The following is a 14,702-nucleotide window of genomic DNA, read 5'->3' as shown; positions in this document are numbered from 1 at the left end:
TCGGTTGGAGGAAGCGTTACAGGTGATGAGTCACAAATATTGTGTACGATATGCTCTGGGTTTTGTTTCATGTCGGCGGGCACACGCTTGTACCCAGGAACCTTCATCCAGGTAAAGCTGCAGAGGGCGAGACTTGTACTTATCTTAATAACTTATCTTGTAAGGTTCACATGCATAATTCTGCAAAACATTTAACTTTTCATTCAGTGTATATAACTTACATTACAATACATCCATAACACATGTGGAAAATGTTTCACAACAACAAAGGCAGTACAGTCATTGCACATTAAATGTTATTTAATACAAGATGAAGCAATAAATACAACATTTTTTTGAGACAATAGATGTTTCAGTAAAATGTATGCGACAGTGTCCTAAAGCTACTGCTACTGGTTAACCAGGGATAACTTTCCTCCAAAACTTTTTGTTTTCAGTTATCTACACTTAGCGAAAACAACCACCATTTCCCCCTGGGATTATGTTGCTGTTTGTCTTTAATTGGATTTAATTGCTTGTGAAATTAACAATAATGAATGTGAGTAATTACCCAGCTGTGGTTTATTCCCTTCAGAGTGTCTCCTCAATTCAATTTTACTTAGTAAAAAAAACAAAACAAAACAAAAAACAACAACATATCTTCAGCATGTTCAGTTAAACATGTGGTCAGTATTTTTCAGGTATTTTGTCCAAACTGGTGGAAGCTCAGTATATCCAAAATACTATTTCACTAATAGATCAAATCCAAACTGTACAATCAGATTGTGTTTTACATGTGTGTTAATCTTAATTATAAGTCAGTTCAGATAGTGGGGAAGCAACAAAACACTTCATAGCTCGGACATACCCACATCATTTACATGCAAATATGACACAATTTATATTGTTCGTATGATCCCTTTAAAATTAAACTTTATTGAGTTGCTTGAATATCGTCACTGTCAGAGCTTTATTTCAAACCATCCAAGACCTGCTGGTCACACTGACTCTATTAAAAATGTAAAGAACATACATTTAATTTAAGTTAGTTTATAATGAATTTGAGCATTTTAAAAGGCTGTTGTCTCCATCTGTGTGTGTGTGTGAACAGTTATATATATATAATAAACACTGACTTTATCAACAGTTGATGGCCAAAAGGTGTAGGTGTAGTTGTAGATGAGGTGTAATTGCTGGAACGTAGCATGCTTTTGTGCTTCAAACTTTGCTGTGAGAAGAACTGTTGATTGTAAAAAACAAGTTGTCCATGTTATCAAAATCCATTGCATCTGGCCACCTCAGTTGATTCCAGCGAGGGTAAGTTGTCCTGCCTAAAGTCTAAACTCGCATCTGAATTGAGGCCACTCAATCCAACATTAATAACACCTTCATCCCATGTATGTATGAATGACATAATAAAAGCACAGATAATCCCCCCCCCATTGATTCAATATTCATGCATGTGCATATGATCCTTTTGATATTTTGATGGAATGCACGTTCAAATGAAACTAAAATTATTGTATTATAGTTGTATGTCTCTACTAACCATTGAAGTTGATGTGATTACTCACGTAATTTCTAAAATGCACTGTATTTCAATGACTTGTATGCCAGGTAAACATGCATGCATTGTGTCCCTTTATCCATAGTCAGCCCCACAAGCAGATGTTGGTACAAGTGGTTCATGGACTTCACTGATTAAATACATTTTCAATCCCTCAAGCTGCTTTATGCAGTTTGGCACATTCACTTAATAACATACACGCTGCAGTTACATAGAGAAAGTAATTGGTAACAATTCAGGGTTCGAAACTTTGGCCATAGATACTTCAACACGTGGACAGGATGATGAATAAAACCCATAACATCACAATTAAGACAACCCACTGTCCTACAGCCCTCTAGCAGTATATACGCAGTTTTGAGGATTGATGGATGGATGGATGGTTGGATGAACTATGATGTCTCCTTGCAAACACGGGTCTGGCACATATCAGGTTGACTTTTCATCCACTAAAATCAAGTCAGCAGCCTTAAAATGAGACTTAAAGGTTCTGTCAATTTTGAAAAGAATCCCTTGAATATATTCCTAAGCTTGTGTGGTAATGATAATTGAATGGACAGACAGATCAAAATAATAAAATGACACCAATCTACAGCTATCACCATAAAAAACAAATCCTGTGCAGGTTGACAAAGAAATCCCTAAAACTAAAACTGTCAATCTAAAGAGGGGGGTAATACATAGATATGTTGGTTTAGAATATGTACAACCCATGTATTAGGTTTTTCTTTTTTCTTTTTTGGGGGGGAGCAAGTGTGGCTAAAATATTTGGCTTTGTTTTTGCATTTCATCTACTGTAGACAATTTTTGAATGGAATATTTTACATTTCACAAAATGTTGCAAATCATTGTTGCCTACCTGTAGAAACTAGACATCTTTAGTGAATATTGTGGCTTCTGTAACATGCACCAATCATCCTAATTAATGAAGGTGATTGGTGCAACAGCATTGTTGTTGTCTGCCCATACCTTCCAGGGAGACAATTTGATGTATCGTCATCTGGTTTACCACAGCCCTATCACAGGCTCTACAGCTATTATAAATATTCAGACCAATGTCTGTCGTGTGTAGAGTGGGAGGGGGTATGAGTTATTTTGATGTTTTGCTATTCTGTTTGTCAGTCATTTATTTTTTGCTCTGTATTTGGATGTCTTAAATGTTTAGTTTTCAAAGTATCCAACTTGATCTTTCAATTTACAGAAATGCTAATTATACTGATATTACTTCACTTTGTTATCATACATGTTGTTCCATTGAAAAGTTATGTTATTTATTGTGCATATGTTTCAGTGTCCTGAAGAAGTTCCATCCATGTCTTGCTTCTCCTGGCGCTTCACTCTGTGGTCCCCCCGTGCTCCATCCCTGCTCCTCATGGGGCTTGTGGGCAGACAGCTGGGCCTCTGGGTGGGCCTGCAGGGTGGCCAGGCTTTGATTTGTTCTCAGTGGCAGACGCCAGGCGACAATGGTCTGTTCGAGGATGGAGATGTAATAATCGGAGGGCTCTTCAGTCTTCGTTTCACTCCTCCCGCTCTGAACCAAGACTTCACTCAGCAATCGCACTACAAACCTTGCAGCGGGTAATCCTCAAACTCCTCTGTTGCAGTATTCCAATGATTTTACATTGACCTGTTCACTATCTTCCAGAAAATGTGATAATTATGCTGCTTGTTTATTGAATTTTGACAAAGCTTTTATCTCGTTTTTGTTTTCTCTTCCTCTCTCAAGTTTGGAAAACCTCCCATTGCAATATGTTCATGCTATGGTGTTTGCAATGGAAGAAATCAATCACAGTAAAACTTTGCTGCCAGGTGTAAAGCTGGGTTACCACATCCGCGACAGCTGTGCTCTCCCTCCGTGGGCTATCCAGGCAGCTCTGTCACTGGTTGGAGGAGACAGCGTCAGCTGTAATGCAGCGGCCCTGCCCAACAACAGCCAGGAGCAATTTGAAAAAAGAAGCGGTAGTAAATGTAGTTGGCTATTTATACTTCTTGTCAAGCTGTTCAAAGCTTCGTGTTAATTTGAAGACTCTATTTTCTGTGTGTCTGCAGCATACAAGCCTGTTCCTCTGATCATTGGAGGTGCCTCGTCCAAAACTGCTCTGATACTTTCAAGAACCCTGGCACCTCTCTCCATACCTTTAGTGGGTTTTTTTGAAGTGCAAAAGGAAATCATAGGCCTTTAACGTTCAAGATAAAATTGATTTAGCATCAAACAATGGGATTTCAGAAAAAAAACAGTAGAATGTTTTTTTTTTAAATCACTGTGATTTATTTGAAGTAGACTTTGAAGTGAAGTGTTTCAATAAATATCAACATTTTTGAAATGCATTTATAGTGGCAAGATAAGGTTCTATTCCTTCATTTGCTCCATTAATTGGTCACAAATTAATTATCACAATAGTTTGTTTGTTATTAGGTTAGACACTTTGTGCTTGTCTATACTTGTGACTTAGAAGCTTTATTGACAATAGATGGAGAATAACGTATTCATGACACTCTGACAATCTAATTGTATTTGACATTTTAAATATGTGTTGTTGTTTTCTTCTCTTTTAGATGAGTTACACCGCCAGTTGTCCCTGTCTGAGTGACAGAATCCAGTATCCTAACTTTTTCAGAACAATGGCCAGTGATATTTATCAAGCTCGGGCTGTTGCCCAACTTGCTATTCGCTTCAAGTGGACCTGGATTGGAGCTGTGATAGCAAACAACGATTATGGCTACATGGCGGTTAAGGTGGGTCAATGTGTGACAGCTTTTTAAATTGTCTCTCTATCTGACATTGAAATATATGTATTTTTTAATTCTATGCATCAGGTATTTCAGGAGGAGATTCATGGAGCAGAGGTCTGTCTTGCATTTGTAGCCACCCTCCAAAGAGAGAATATTGTCAGTGATGCCAGACGAGCTGCACTCGCAATTCAAGCATCCACTGCAAGAGTGATTTTGATTTTTTCCTGGTATACAGATGTGAGGGAGCTGTTTATGCAGCTGGAGAAACTCAATGTGAGGAGCTGAAAAACTGATAATTGCATAATACTTACAATGCAAACCTGTGACATTTAAACCTTCCTGTGATTGTGAATGTGTCCTCTCATTATTACAAGGTTACGGACAGAATGTTTCTGGCCAGTGAGGCTTGGAGCACCAGTGGAAACCTTCTGCAACATCCTGTCAGTAGTAAAGTAGCAGGCGGAGTTCTTGGTGTTGCAATTCGAAGCTCACCTATACCTGGATTTGAACGTTATCTCAGAAGTCTGAACCCATCTCATCGTCCTGACGACGGGTTTTTGAGGGAATTCTGGGAGAAGGAGTTTGGTTGCAGTCCTTCTGCTAAATTCCCTGGAGGCAATTCACCTCAGAAAGCTTCTCTACCACCTTGCAGAGGCACCGAGTCCCTGGAGAGAGTGCAGAATCTCTTCACAGACACCTCACAGTTAAGGGTGACATATAATGTCTATCTTGCAGTGTATGCTGTGGCTCATGCTCTTCACAGCCTTCTCTCATGCTCCATCGGAGAGAGCCCATCTGGGCAAAACATTTCTGTATGTTACTCTCCGAAACACATCAAACCTACAGAGGTAAACATGATTATGTTTAATTGTTCAAATTGACATGTTTATTAAATAATGGCAGATGTATATAGTTAAATCTATTAAGTAAAAAAAAAAAAAAAGTATTTCTATTCCGTTTGAGGCACTGAATTCTTAAAAAAAAAAAAAAAAACACTAAATCAATGCTTTCAGCTGATGCAGCACCTGAACAAGGTGAACTTCACCACACCACAGGGGGAACCGTTTTACTTCGATGGTGCGGATGTTCCCGCAAAGTATGACCTTGTCAACTGGCAGAAAACTCCTGGTGGGAAATTGAAACTGGTTTTGATTGGTCATGTGGATGGTTTTGACCTTCACCTCAATGAGTCAGCGATTCAATGGATCAGCGGATCCAATCAAGTTAATAAAGACAGAAAGAAGCAGATACAATCTAATACATTTTTCTTATTGAATTCAGTTTTGAAATTATACTTTGTTTTTTTGTTTCTTTCTCTCATTTTAGGTGCCTGTTTCAGTGTGCAGTGAAAACTGTCCTGCAGGTACTCGGAAGGCAAACAGGAAAGGAGAGCCTGTCTGCTGCTTTGATTGCATCCCGTGTGCTGATGGAGAGATTAGTAATAAAACTGGTAAACGAAATGGAGTAGCCCATATTTTGCATTTTTTTTTCTAACCTCCATTACAATAGGTTGTAATAACAAAAAGAGTGCAAATTGACTTTGTATTACACTTTCACATCAAGCACAGCTTTCCCCGGTCCACGTGTGCTCTTTGCAGACTCCCTCCACTGTGAGCGATGTCCACCGGAGTTCTGGTCTAATGCTGAACGAACTACTTGCATCCAACGCCAGCTGGACTTCCTCTCCTATGATGAAACCTTGGGCATCACCCTCACTGCTGTAGCTGTTTCTGGTGTCACAGTTACAACTGCTGTGTTCATGGTGTTCACACACCACCGTAAAACCCCAATGGTGAGACTTAAGCAACTGCAACACACGGTTCTGAGGCCACATACAAATTTACAATCTATTATCTCCATTGTAGCATTCGCAAACTTCCCTAATATCCTGTTTTAATTTGTGTTTATCCATCTTCTATACCATTTTTAACATTTAGCTATGTGCAGGATATACCCTGGACAGGTCAACAGTCCATAAATTGCATTTTTTTTTTTTTTGGTTTAAATTTGGGTTGATATTGAGTTTTCAAGTTTAGTGGTTGAAGACATTTGAAAACATTTTACAACACACATTTAATTGATTGTTACACTAACCATGCATAAATCCATAAAAAAAGGAAAGTCAAAGGGAAAGGGAACAGTTTTACTCAATGTAGAGACTTTTTTGTTTTTACAGCCAGTAATGCTATTTGCTTTTGTGTTTGATGTGCGGAATATAATCAGTAAAATAAAGATGTTTTTTTTTTTTTTTTTTACAAAACATCAAAAGAAACAAACAAAACTGAGAGCAGTTTTTACAAGAAAGTGTAAGCTGTTGCCCACTTTTTATCCAGGTGAACGTAAATTCTCTATTATAATTTGAAATATCCATTTCTTGTTAATGATTTGATGGTCTCCTGTACATAATTATAATATTCATTCCTGTGTCAAGGTACGAGCCAACAACTCAGAGCTGAGCTTCCTGCTGCTCGTGTCACTCAAGCTCTGCTTCCTCTGCTCGCTGGTGTTCATCGGCCGTCCGTCAGCCTGGTCATGTCGGTTCCAGCAGGCGGCCTTTGGGATCAGCTTTGTCCTTTGTGTTTCTTGCCTCCAAGTGAAGACCATTGTTGTTCTGGCTGCTTTCCGCTCAGCTCGTCCCGGAGCTGAAGCTTTAATGAAGTGGTTTGGGCCGAGTCAACAGCGGGGGAGTGTATGTTTTTTCACTTCTATACAGGTCAGACTTTTCTGCTTCTAAAATGCTTCGTATATTATATTACTTGAATCATTTAAAGTAACAAATAGTATTTTTTTTCTGTCCTCAAGATTATCATCTGTATCATTTGGCTGTCGCTCAGCCCCCCGATGCCTCAGCCTGACCTAGATATCCCTGGCTTAAAAGTGACCCTGAAGTGTAACATGGCCTCTGTGGTGGGCTTCTCCCTGGTCCTGGGCTACATTGGTCTTTTGGGTTGCACCAGTCTCCTTTTAGCCTTTCTTGCCCGGAAACTTCCCGACAACTTCAACGAGGCCAAACTGATCACATTCAGCATGCTGATTTTCTGTGCTGTTTGGGTGGCCTTTGTTCCCGCGTACATCAGCTCTCCTGGCAAATATGCAGTCGCGGTGGAGATTTTTGCCATCTTGGCTTCGAGCTTTGGATTACTGCTGTGTATTTTTGCTCCCAAGTGTTTCATCATTCTTTTGAGGCCTGAGAAAAACACAAAGAAACACTTGATGGCCAGATAACAAAGCGAGCTCTCAGCCTGATATACCTTTTGGATGTACTTTAAGTTACTATACATTTTTTGGGGTGTGTGATCTTCAAAAATATAGCCTTTTCGAAGCTATTTCATTTGAGCTGTCATGTGTTTGTATATATTCATCCCTTGTTTTACTCAAATGTGAGTTAACAGCAAACAATGTGCATATTTCCTGTATGATGTTTGTTTTTGCTGTCGATTTAAAGCTAAGTTCACTCAGAGTGGCATTGAACACAACCTAGAATTAGACATAATTTAATGTTGCGTGTTACTTGTGATTTCTGCAACTCCTATTTCAGGCACTTACTACTTTTCTACAATATTTACAGTGAAAAGAGAGGCAAATACAATCTGTTCGTCATCAAATATTCACAATTTACATTCATGTTTATACCAATAACTTATGTAACAAACCTTGTATTCAATAAAACAAGCATTAATTTACATGATTAAAACATGTTATCATGTTGTTGACAGCTTTTGTTTTTTTGCACAATGTTATGAAAACTACATTTACAAGAGAAAAATACCAGATGATGTGTGATAATATCAACGCATAAGACATTTTTTTTATGAAGATTGATGTCACTAAAGTGAAATTATTTTAATTACTGTGAATAAAATACAATACAATGTTCATCTGATACTACTCTGTGTACCTTCATTTGAAATTCATATAAAGTTAAAGAATTACAAAAATGGTGAAATGCAAAACCTTGGGAGTGAAAAAATGTCAAAATAAAAGTTTTCACCCTCACAAATCAATAATTTTTCTTTAGTTGTAAACATTGGTCTTACAATGTTAAACTGTCTGGTCCTGAGGAAGATCATATCATTAACACACACACACGCACACACACACGCACACACACACACACACACACACACACACACACACACACACACACACACACACACACACACACACACACACACACACACACACACACACACACACACACACACACACACACACACACACACACACTTTTCAAGAGGGGGAATCATTTTGTGGTTTTCGCTGTTTGGTTCATCAGTTCAAGTTTTCTATCAGGCCCAACAGGATCAGCACAGTAGGGATGCACAGAATGACAGAAAACAACAACGAAAGAATGACAGAGAAACACTGAGATCCAGTCAAATTTGCAGTGATTTCATTTGCAACAGACAATAAAAACATTTTTTTTTACAACTGTAATGCTTTGATAGTTATTGTGAGTTAACTTTTCAACAACCATAGAGTTAATTGATTATCTTTTATAGTCAGATTTTAACAGTAGTGCCAAGGTGCTTTTGTTGTGTAAAAACTTTGTGTGTCGTTTTCTTGTTAGATGTCCTTGTATCCAGTTCACCATCACCCTTACTATTATTAAAAAAAAATAATAATTTAAAAGTGACCCTGAAGTGTAACATTCATGCTGTTGTAAAAATCACAAAAATTTTTACAACAGCATTTTTGTGATTTCTCTTTCTTCTTATTATTAATTTACCACTTGTCAATCTCCCAGTGAAATGCTAACTTGTAATATGGGTTTATAGGGAAGGTTTCAATATAAAAAGATGTATTGAACATTTCTATGAAATATGTTGAATATGACATTATTCAAACTTACTTTAGCCTATTATTTATTACTTTCACCAACAACAACAAAAATGTAACCATAGATAATTATGCTGTTGTTGTGTTACTGTTAGAGATCTGAGTGTGCGCATGAGTCATACTAATAATGAACATGAACTACTCATATAAATATTCACAAGTACAGTTGACCTGCAGGAGGAGAAGGAGGGGGGCAGCTCACAGTTTGGATGCTTGTTGTTGGTGGGTGAAATATTTCAAGTTGAACTGAGCTCTGTTTCAAAATGATAACTTGTTTGACATGTTGATGTTTCATTACAGGGACAGGGACACATCTATGCACCCGAGTTTATTTACATTTTCTATGCATCTGAACAGCATGTCTTTGATCTTGTGGCTCTTGGCTCTCTGGTGTCACTGTGCTCCATCCCTGCTGCTGGTGGGGAGAGCGGGCAGACAGCTCGGGCACCGGCAGTGTGTTCAGAGTTTGACTTGCTTGCGGTGGGGTTCAACTAGAAGCCCACATCTGTTCCAGGATGGAGATGTAATTATAGGTGGAATCTTTAATCTTCTTCATGAGCCCGCAGTCGCAGATAATGACTTCACTCTAAAGCCTCATCACAAATCTTGCACTGGGTATATTTCTACCTCTATTTGATACTTTATTTTATTTTAAATTAGAATGGCAGCATAATCATAATTTATTCTTGTATATTTTCTATATTTGGATGGGAAAAAAAAGATTTGTACATCAAATTCACAACTGTTTGTTTTCATATCATTTCAGTTTGCAACATCTTCCACTGCAGTATATTTATGCTATGGTGTTTGCATTGGAGGAAATCAATCACAGCACAACTCTACTGCCTGGAGTGAAGCTGGGCTACCACATCTTTGATGACTGTGCGATCACGTCATTGTCACTCCAGTCTACATTGTCACTTATTGGAGGAGACAGCATCAACTGTAATTCTGTTCTACCTCCAAATTGCTCTGCTGGGAAACTGGAGGAGAGCAAAGGCAAGAAAGATGAATTGATGTAGATCTTTATAATTTCTGTCATTCACTGTCCGGGAGTGATCACAGCAAATTGAATCAAATGCAGATGTTTCTTTTTTGGTTTTTTTTCTAGCAAAAAAAGATCAAAATTATATTGTGTCAACATGTTTCTATGATTACAGTTTTTATGTATTTTTTGGGGGGGTATTTACAATATGTTTAATGTATTCATGTAATTTTAAAGCAGCATGTAAGACGTTATTTAATTAATGTATTCATGTTGTCAACAGGTGGTTCCCCGGTTCCTTTGATTATTGGTACAGGTTCAAGTCAAACAAGCATGGTACTAGCCAGAGTCCTGGCCTCCTTCTCTATACCTTTGGTGAGTTTAGTGTGTGTGTGTGTGTGTGTGTGTGTGTGTGTGTGTGTGTGTGTGTGTGTGTGTGTGTGTGTGTGTGTGTGTGTGTGTTTCCCATTGTGGAATACAACAGTTATGTCCCATTCTAAAACATATGCTGTGGTCCTATGTGTCTTTCAGATCAGCTATCTGGCCAGCTGTCCCTGTCTCAGTGACAGACTTCAGTATCCTACCTTCTTCAGGACCATCCCGAGTGACGTTTACCAAGCCCGAGCTGTTGCACAACTTGCCATTCGCTACAACTGGAGTTGGATCGGGGCAGTGATAGGAAACACTGCATATGGCCGCACAGCATTAAAGGTGTTACATCATTCGCACGGAATAATTCACAGTAATTATTTAATATTTACTCAGAGACAAATGATATGTTTTCTTTTTTTTGTCATTATACTCTTTTATTCACTTACATGCCAGATATTTCAGGAGGAGACCCAGGGAGCAGAGGTGTGTCTTGCATTTGTAGCCACTCTCAAAAGAGAGAATATTATGGGTGATGTCAGACAAGCTGCACGTGCAATTCAAGCATCCACTGCAAGAGTGATTTTAATCTTTGCCTGGTATACAGATGTGGGAGAGCTGTTTCTGCAGCTGGACAAACTAAATGTGAGGAGCTGAGATAAACAAACAAACAAAAAAAGAACCCCTGATCATTGCATAATACAACACAGACCTGTGACATTTAAACCTTCCTGTGATTGTGAATGTGTCCTCTCATTATTACAAGGTTACGGACAGACTTTTTCTGGCCAGTGAGGCTTGGAGCACCAGTGGAAATCTTCTGCAACATCCTGTCAGTAGTAAAGTAGCAGGCGGAGTTCTTGGTGTTGCAATTCGAAGCTCACCTATACCTGGATTTGAACATTATCTCAGAAGTCTGAACCCATCTCATCGTCCTGACGACGGCTTTTTGAGGGAATTCTGGGAGAAGGAGTTTGGTTGCAGTCCTTCTGCTAAATTCCCTGGAGGCAATTCACCTCAGAAAGCTTCTCTACCACCTTGCAGAGGCACCGAGTCCCTGGAGAGAGTGCAGAATCTCTTCACAGACACCTCACAGTTAAGGGTGACATATAATGTCTATCTTGCAGTGTATGCTGTGGCTCATGCTCTTCACAGCTTTCTCTCATGCTCCATCGGAGAGAGCCCATCTGGGCAAAACATTTCTGTATGTTACTCTCCGAAACACATCAAACCTAGAGAGGTAAACATGATCATTATTAAATGAAAAGAACATATTTTTGACTTCTCTAAACAATTAATTCTACAGCTTCTTTTTACAGTTTCAGTATTTTTTTTTGGGGGGGGGGGGTACTTTCACAGGTGTTGCAGCACATGAAGAGTGTGAACTTCACCACACCACAGGGTGAACTGTTTTATTTCCAAGGGGCAGATGTTTCCGCACAGTACGACCTTGTCAACTGGCAGAAAACTCCTGAAGGACCATTTAAACTGGTCCTGGTTGGACGAGTGGATGGATTTGACCTTCACCTCAATGAGTCAGCGATTCAGTGGAACACACGATCCAATCAGGTCATTAGAAATAAATGCCAGTGTTTCACTGAAAGCTGGATTAAGTATTTGTCATTCCTCTGTAACTGTCAATTTCATCTTATTTAGGTGCCAAAATCTGAGTGCACTGCGAGTTGCCCACCAGGCACTCAAAAGGCCACCAGAAAAGGGGAACCTCTTTGCTGCTTTGATTGTTTTCCTTGTGCTGACGGGGAGATCAGCAACAAATCTGGTGAGGATGTTATAAACCCTTTGCCCTCAGGCTCCCAACGAGCTGTCACAAGGCCTTAGGAATCAATCAACCTCTATTTTCAAATCTTTCCTTCCCAGGATCTCTCCACTGTGATCGGTGTCCACTAGAGTTCTGGCCCAATGAAGAACAAACCGCCTGCATCCTCAGACAGCTGGATTTTCTCTCTTTTAATGAAACCTTGGGCATCACTCTTACAACAGCAGCTGTGACTGGCACTACTGTGACAGCAGCTGTGTTTGTAGTATTTCTGTGGCATCGTCACACACCTGTGGTGAGAAACTTTCATATACAAACCAAAACTATGCTGTACTTTATCTACAAATTGTCTCCAGTGAACACCTGTGCATATTGATATTGAAATCAGTTTTATTTGACAGACTGTCTCTTTAGATTGGAAATTAGATCAATAAATACCGGAAGTCATTATCATAAGTCTGATGAGATACTGTGACTGAAAACAAGACAAATACATTTGTAATATATTGTCATTTGTAGGTACGAGCCAACAACTCAGAGCTGAGCTTCCTGCTGCTCGTGTCGCTCAAGCTCTGCTTCCTCTGCTCGCTGGTGTTCATCGGCCGTCCGTCAGCCTGGTCATGTCGGTTCCAGCAGGCGGCCTTTGGGATCAGCTTTGTCCTTTGTGTTTCTTGCCTCCAAGTGAAGACCATTGTTGTTCTGGCTGCTTTCCGCTCAGCTCGTCCCGGAGCTGAAGCTTTGATCAGGTGGTTCGGTCCAAGTCAACAGAGAGGAAGTGTCTGTCTTCTTACTTGTATACAGGTGACACATATTTGTTATTGACAGGGGTGGAAGTAACAGATTACAAATATTTCAATTAATATTTGATTAATATTTAAATGTGGTTAAAAAGTAACCAATACTTCATTTTTGTTCGTACTTTTATTTGGATGCAATGTAAAAGTAGCTTGATCACAGATTTTAAGCATTGTTTGCACTGTTCGTCTTTATAGAGACTTCAATTATATTCTGGGCACTGATTTGTGTCAATATGTCTCAGTAATTTGGGACATATTGATATGTAATTTGGACATTCGTTGTAGAGTTTTTATTAATTCATCTTCTCACATATTTCTTTATTTTCTATTAGCATTTACCTTATTTATGTGGCAAAATTATTTTTATATTATAATGAAGTAATGTTTTGTCTGTTACATCATTTTAATTTAATTGTATTATTCTCCAGATAGTCATCTGCACAATATGGCTGTCCCTCAGTCCCCCTGTGCCTCATCGTGACCTGAGTTTCCAAGGGTCAAAGGTCACCATGGAGTGTGCTATGGATTCTGTGGTGGGCTTCTCTTTGGTCCTGGGATACATTGGCCTGCTGGCCTGTACCTGCCTCATTCTGGCCTTTTTTGCACGAAACCTACCAGACAACTTCAACGAGGCCAAACTGATCACCTTCAGCATGCTGATTTTCTGCGCTGTTTGGGTGGCCTTTGTCCCTGCTTATGTCAGCTCTCCCGGGAAATACACTGTTGCTGTGGAGGTTTTTGCCATCTTGTCCTCAAGCTCTGGTTTACTGCTCTGTATCTTTGCTCCCAAATGTTTCATCATTCTTTTGAGGCCTGAGAAAAACACAAAGAAACACCTGATGACCAGGTAGCCAGAGAGCATATATATAGGTATATTATGCAAAGCTGCATGTATGTATGTGTTGTATGTGTTGTGCTTCAGGTGAAAGCCTAATTTGTCATTACAGAAAGATTTTGGGTGACAATTTCAGATTTAAATTTGATGTTTATTATGTATTCCTGTTTAAAAGAGTTTGAAATTGCACTCCAGATTTTCACAATTAAAATGATCTGTAATTGATAACATATTACAACAGTTAATCAGAATGTTTCATTTTCTGAGTATAGCATGTGAAATATCTATTAAATACAAGCTGCAGCATGGATTTTCTTTGTGATGAAGTTATTACATCCACTTTTAGGTCTGAAATTCACAACAGTTTTGATGCATGCATGTTTATTACATTATTATTTTGGTGCAATGGGAGACTACTGAAAGCCACAGATTAACTACATGGATACTATATATAACAGATACTGCCTCCATTTTCTGAACTACCCTTGTTGTGCCTCCTCCTCCTCCTCCACTGATTGAGATTCCTCCTTGATCTCAATCTGCTTATCTTTCGTGCAATAGTCTGGACGTTGCATTCGGTCCTCCACCTGCATGGTCAACATATTTGCAAAGATTTATTGCTGAAAACAAATGTGAGTCCAGTTCTGAACACAAATACAATGTTGAGCAACTCCCTGTCGGTCTTGTCACTCAGTATCTTCCAGTCATACACTCACAATATCTAATATATGCTCACGGATTGCAGTCTCACATCTGGAATGTCTTCCCCAACAAAATATTAAATGCAGTTTCAGAGGTGCTGAACATGTTAAATGTAAGAA

At 39.1% G+C, this 14,702-nt stretch overlaps 2 protein-coding genes across 2 annotated transcripts; both read left to right on the top strand.

Moving 5' to 3' along the window:
- Window positions 1-3,306: 3,306 nt before the first annotated feature.
- LOC308143292 (extracellular calcium-sensing receptor-like) lies at window positions 3,307-7,504 on the top strand (the record flags this gene model as incomplete). Its single annotated transcript, XM_080514031.1, has 10 exons — window positions 3,307-3,508; window positions 3,596-3,687; window positions 4,103-4,282; window positions 4,364-4,552; window positions 4,654-5,127; window positions 5,293-5,502; window positions 5,606-5,729; window positions 5,878-6,071; window positions 6,711-6,992; window positions 7,082-7,504. 10 exons carry the CDS (start codon window positions 3,307-3,309, stop codon window positions 7,502-7,504), a joined length of 2,370 nt encoding a protein of 789 aa, XP_080370157.1.
- Window positions 7,505-9,918: 2,414 nt separating this feature from the next.
- Window positions 9,919-13,897, top strand: LOC308137619 (extracellular calcium-sensing receptor-like; the record flags this gene model as incomplete). The annotated part of the gene is made up of 10 exons (XM_080506371.1): window positions 9,919-10,117; window positions 10,387-10,478; window positions 10,635-10,814; window positions 10,929-11,051; window positions 11,239-11,712; window positions 11,832-12,041; window positions 12,129-12,252; window positions 12,351-12,544; window positions 12,769-13,050; window positions 13,475-13,897. 10 exons carry the CDS (start codon window positions 9,919-9,921, stop codon window positions 13,895-13,897), a joined length of 2,301 nt encoding a protein of 766 aa, XP_080362497.1.
- Between the last annotated feature and the right edge of the window lie 805 nt (window positions 13,898-14,702).

The sequence above is a fragment of the Blennius ocellaris genome, assembly GCF_963422515.1.
Source record: "Blennius ocellaris genome assembly, chromosome: 2".
NCBI classification, from domain to species: domain Eukaryota; kingdom Metazoa; phylum Chordata; class Actinopteri; order Blenniiformes; family Blenniidae; genus Blennius; species Blennius ocellaris.
The sequence above is the reverse complement of the archived record's forward strand: the minus strand, read 5'-3'. Positions and strand labels throughout refer to the sequence as shown.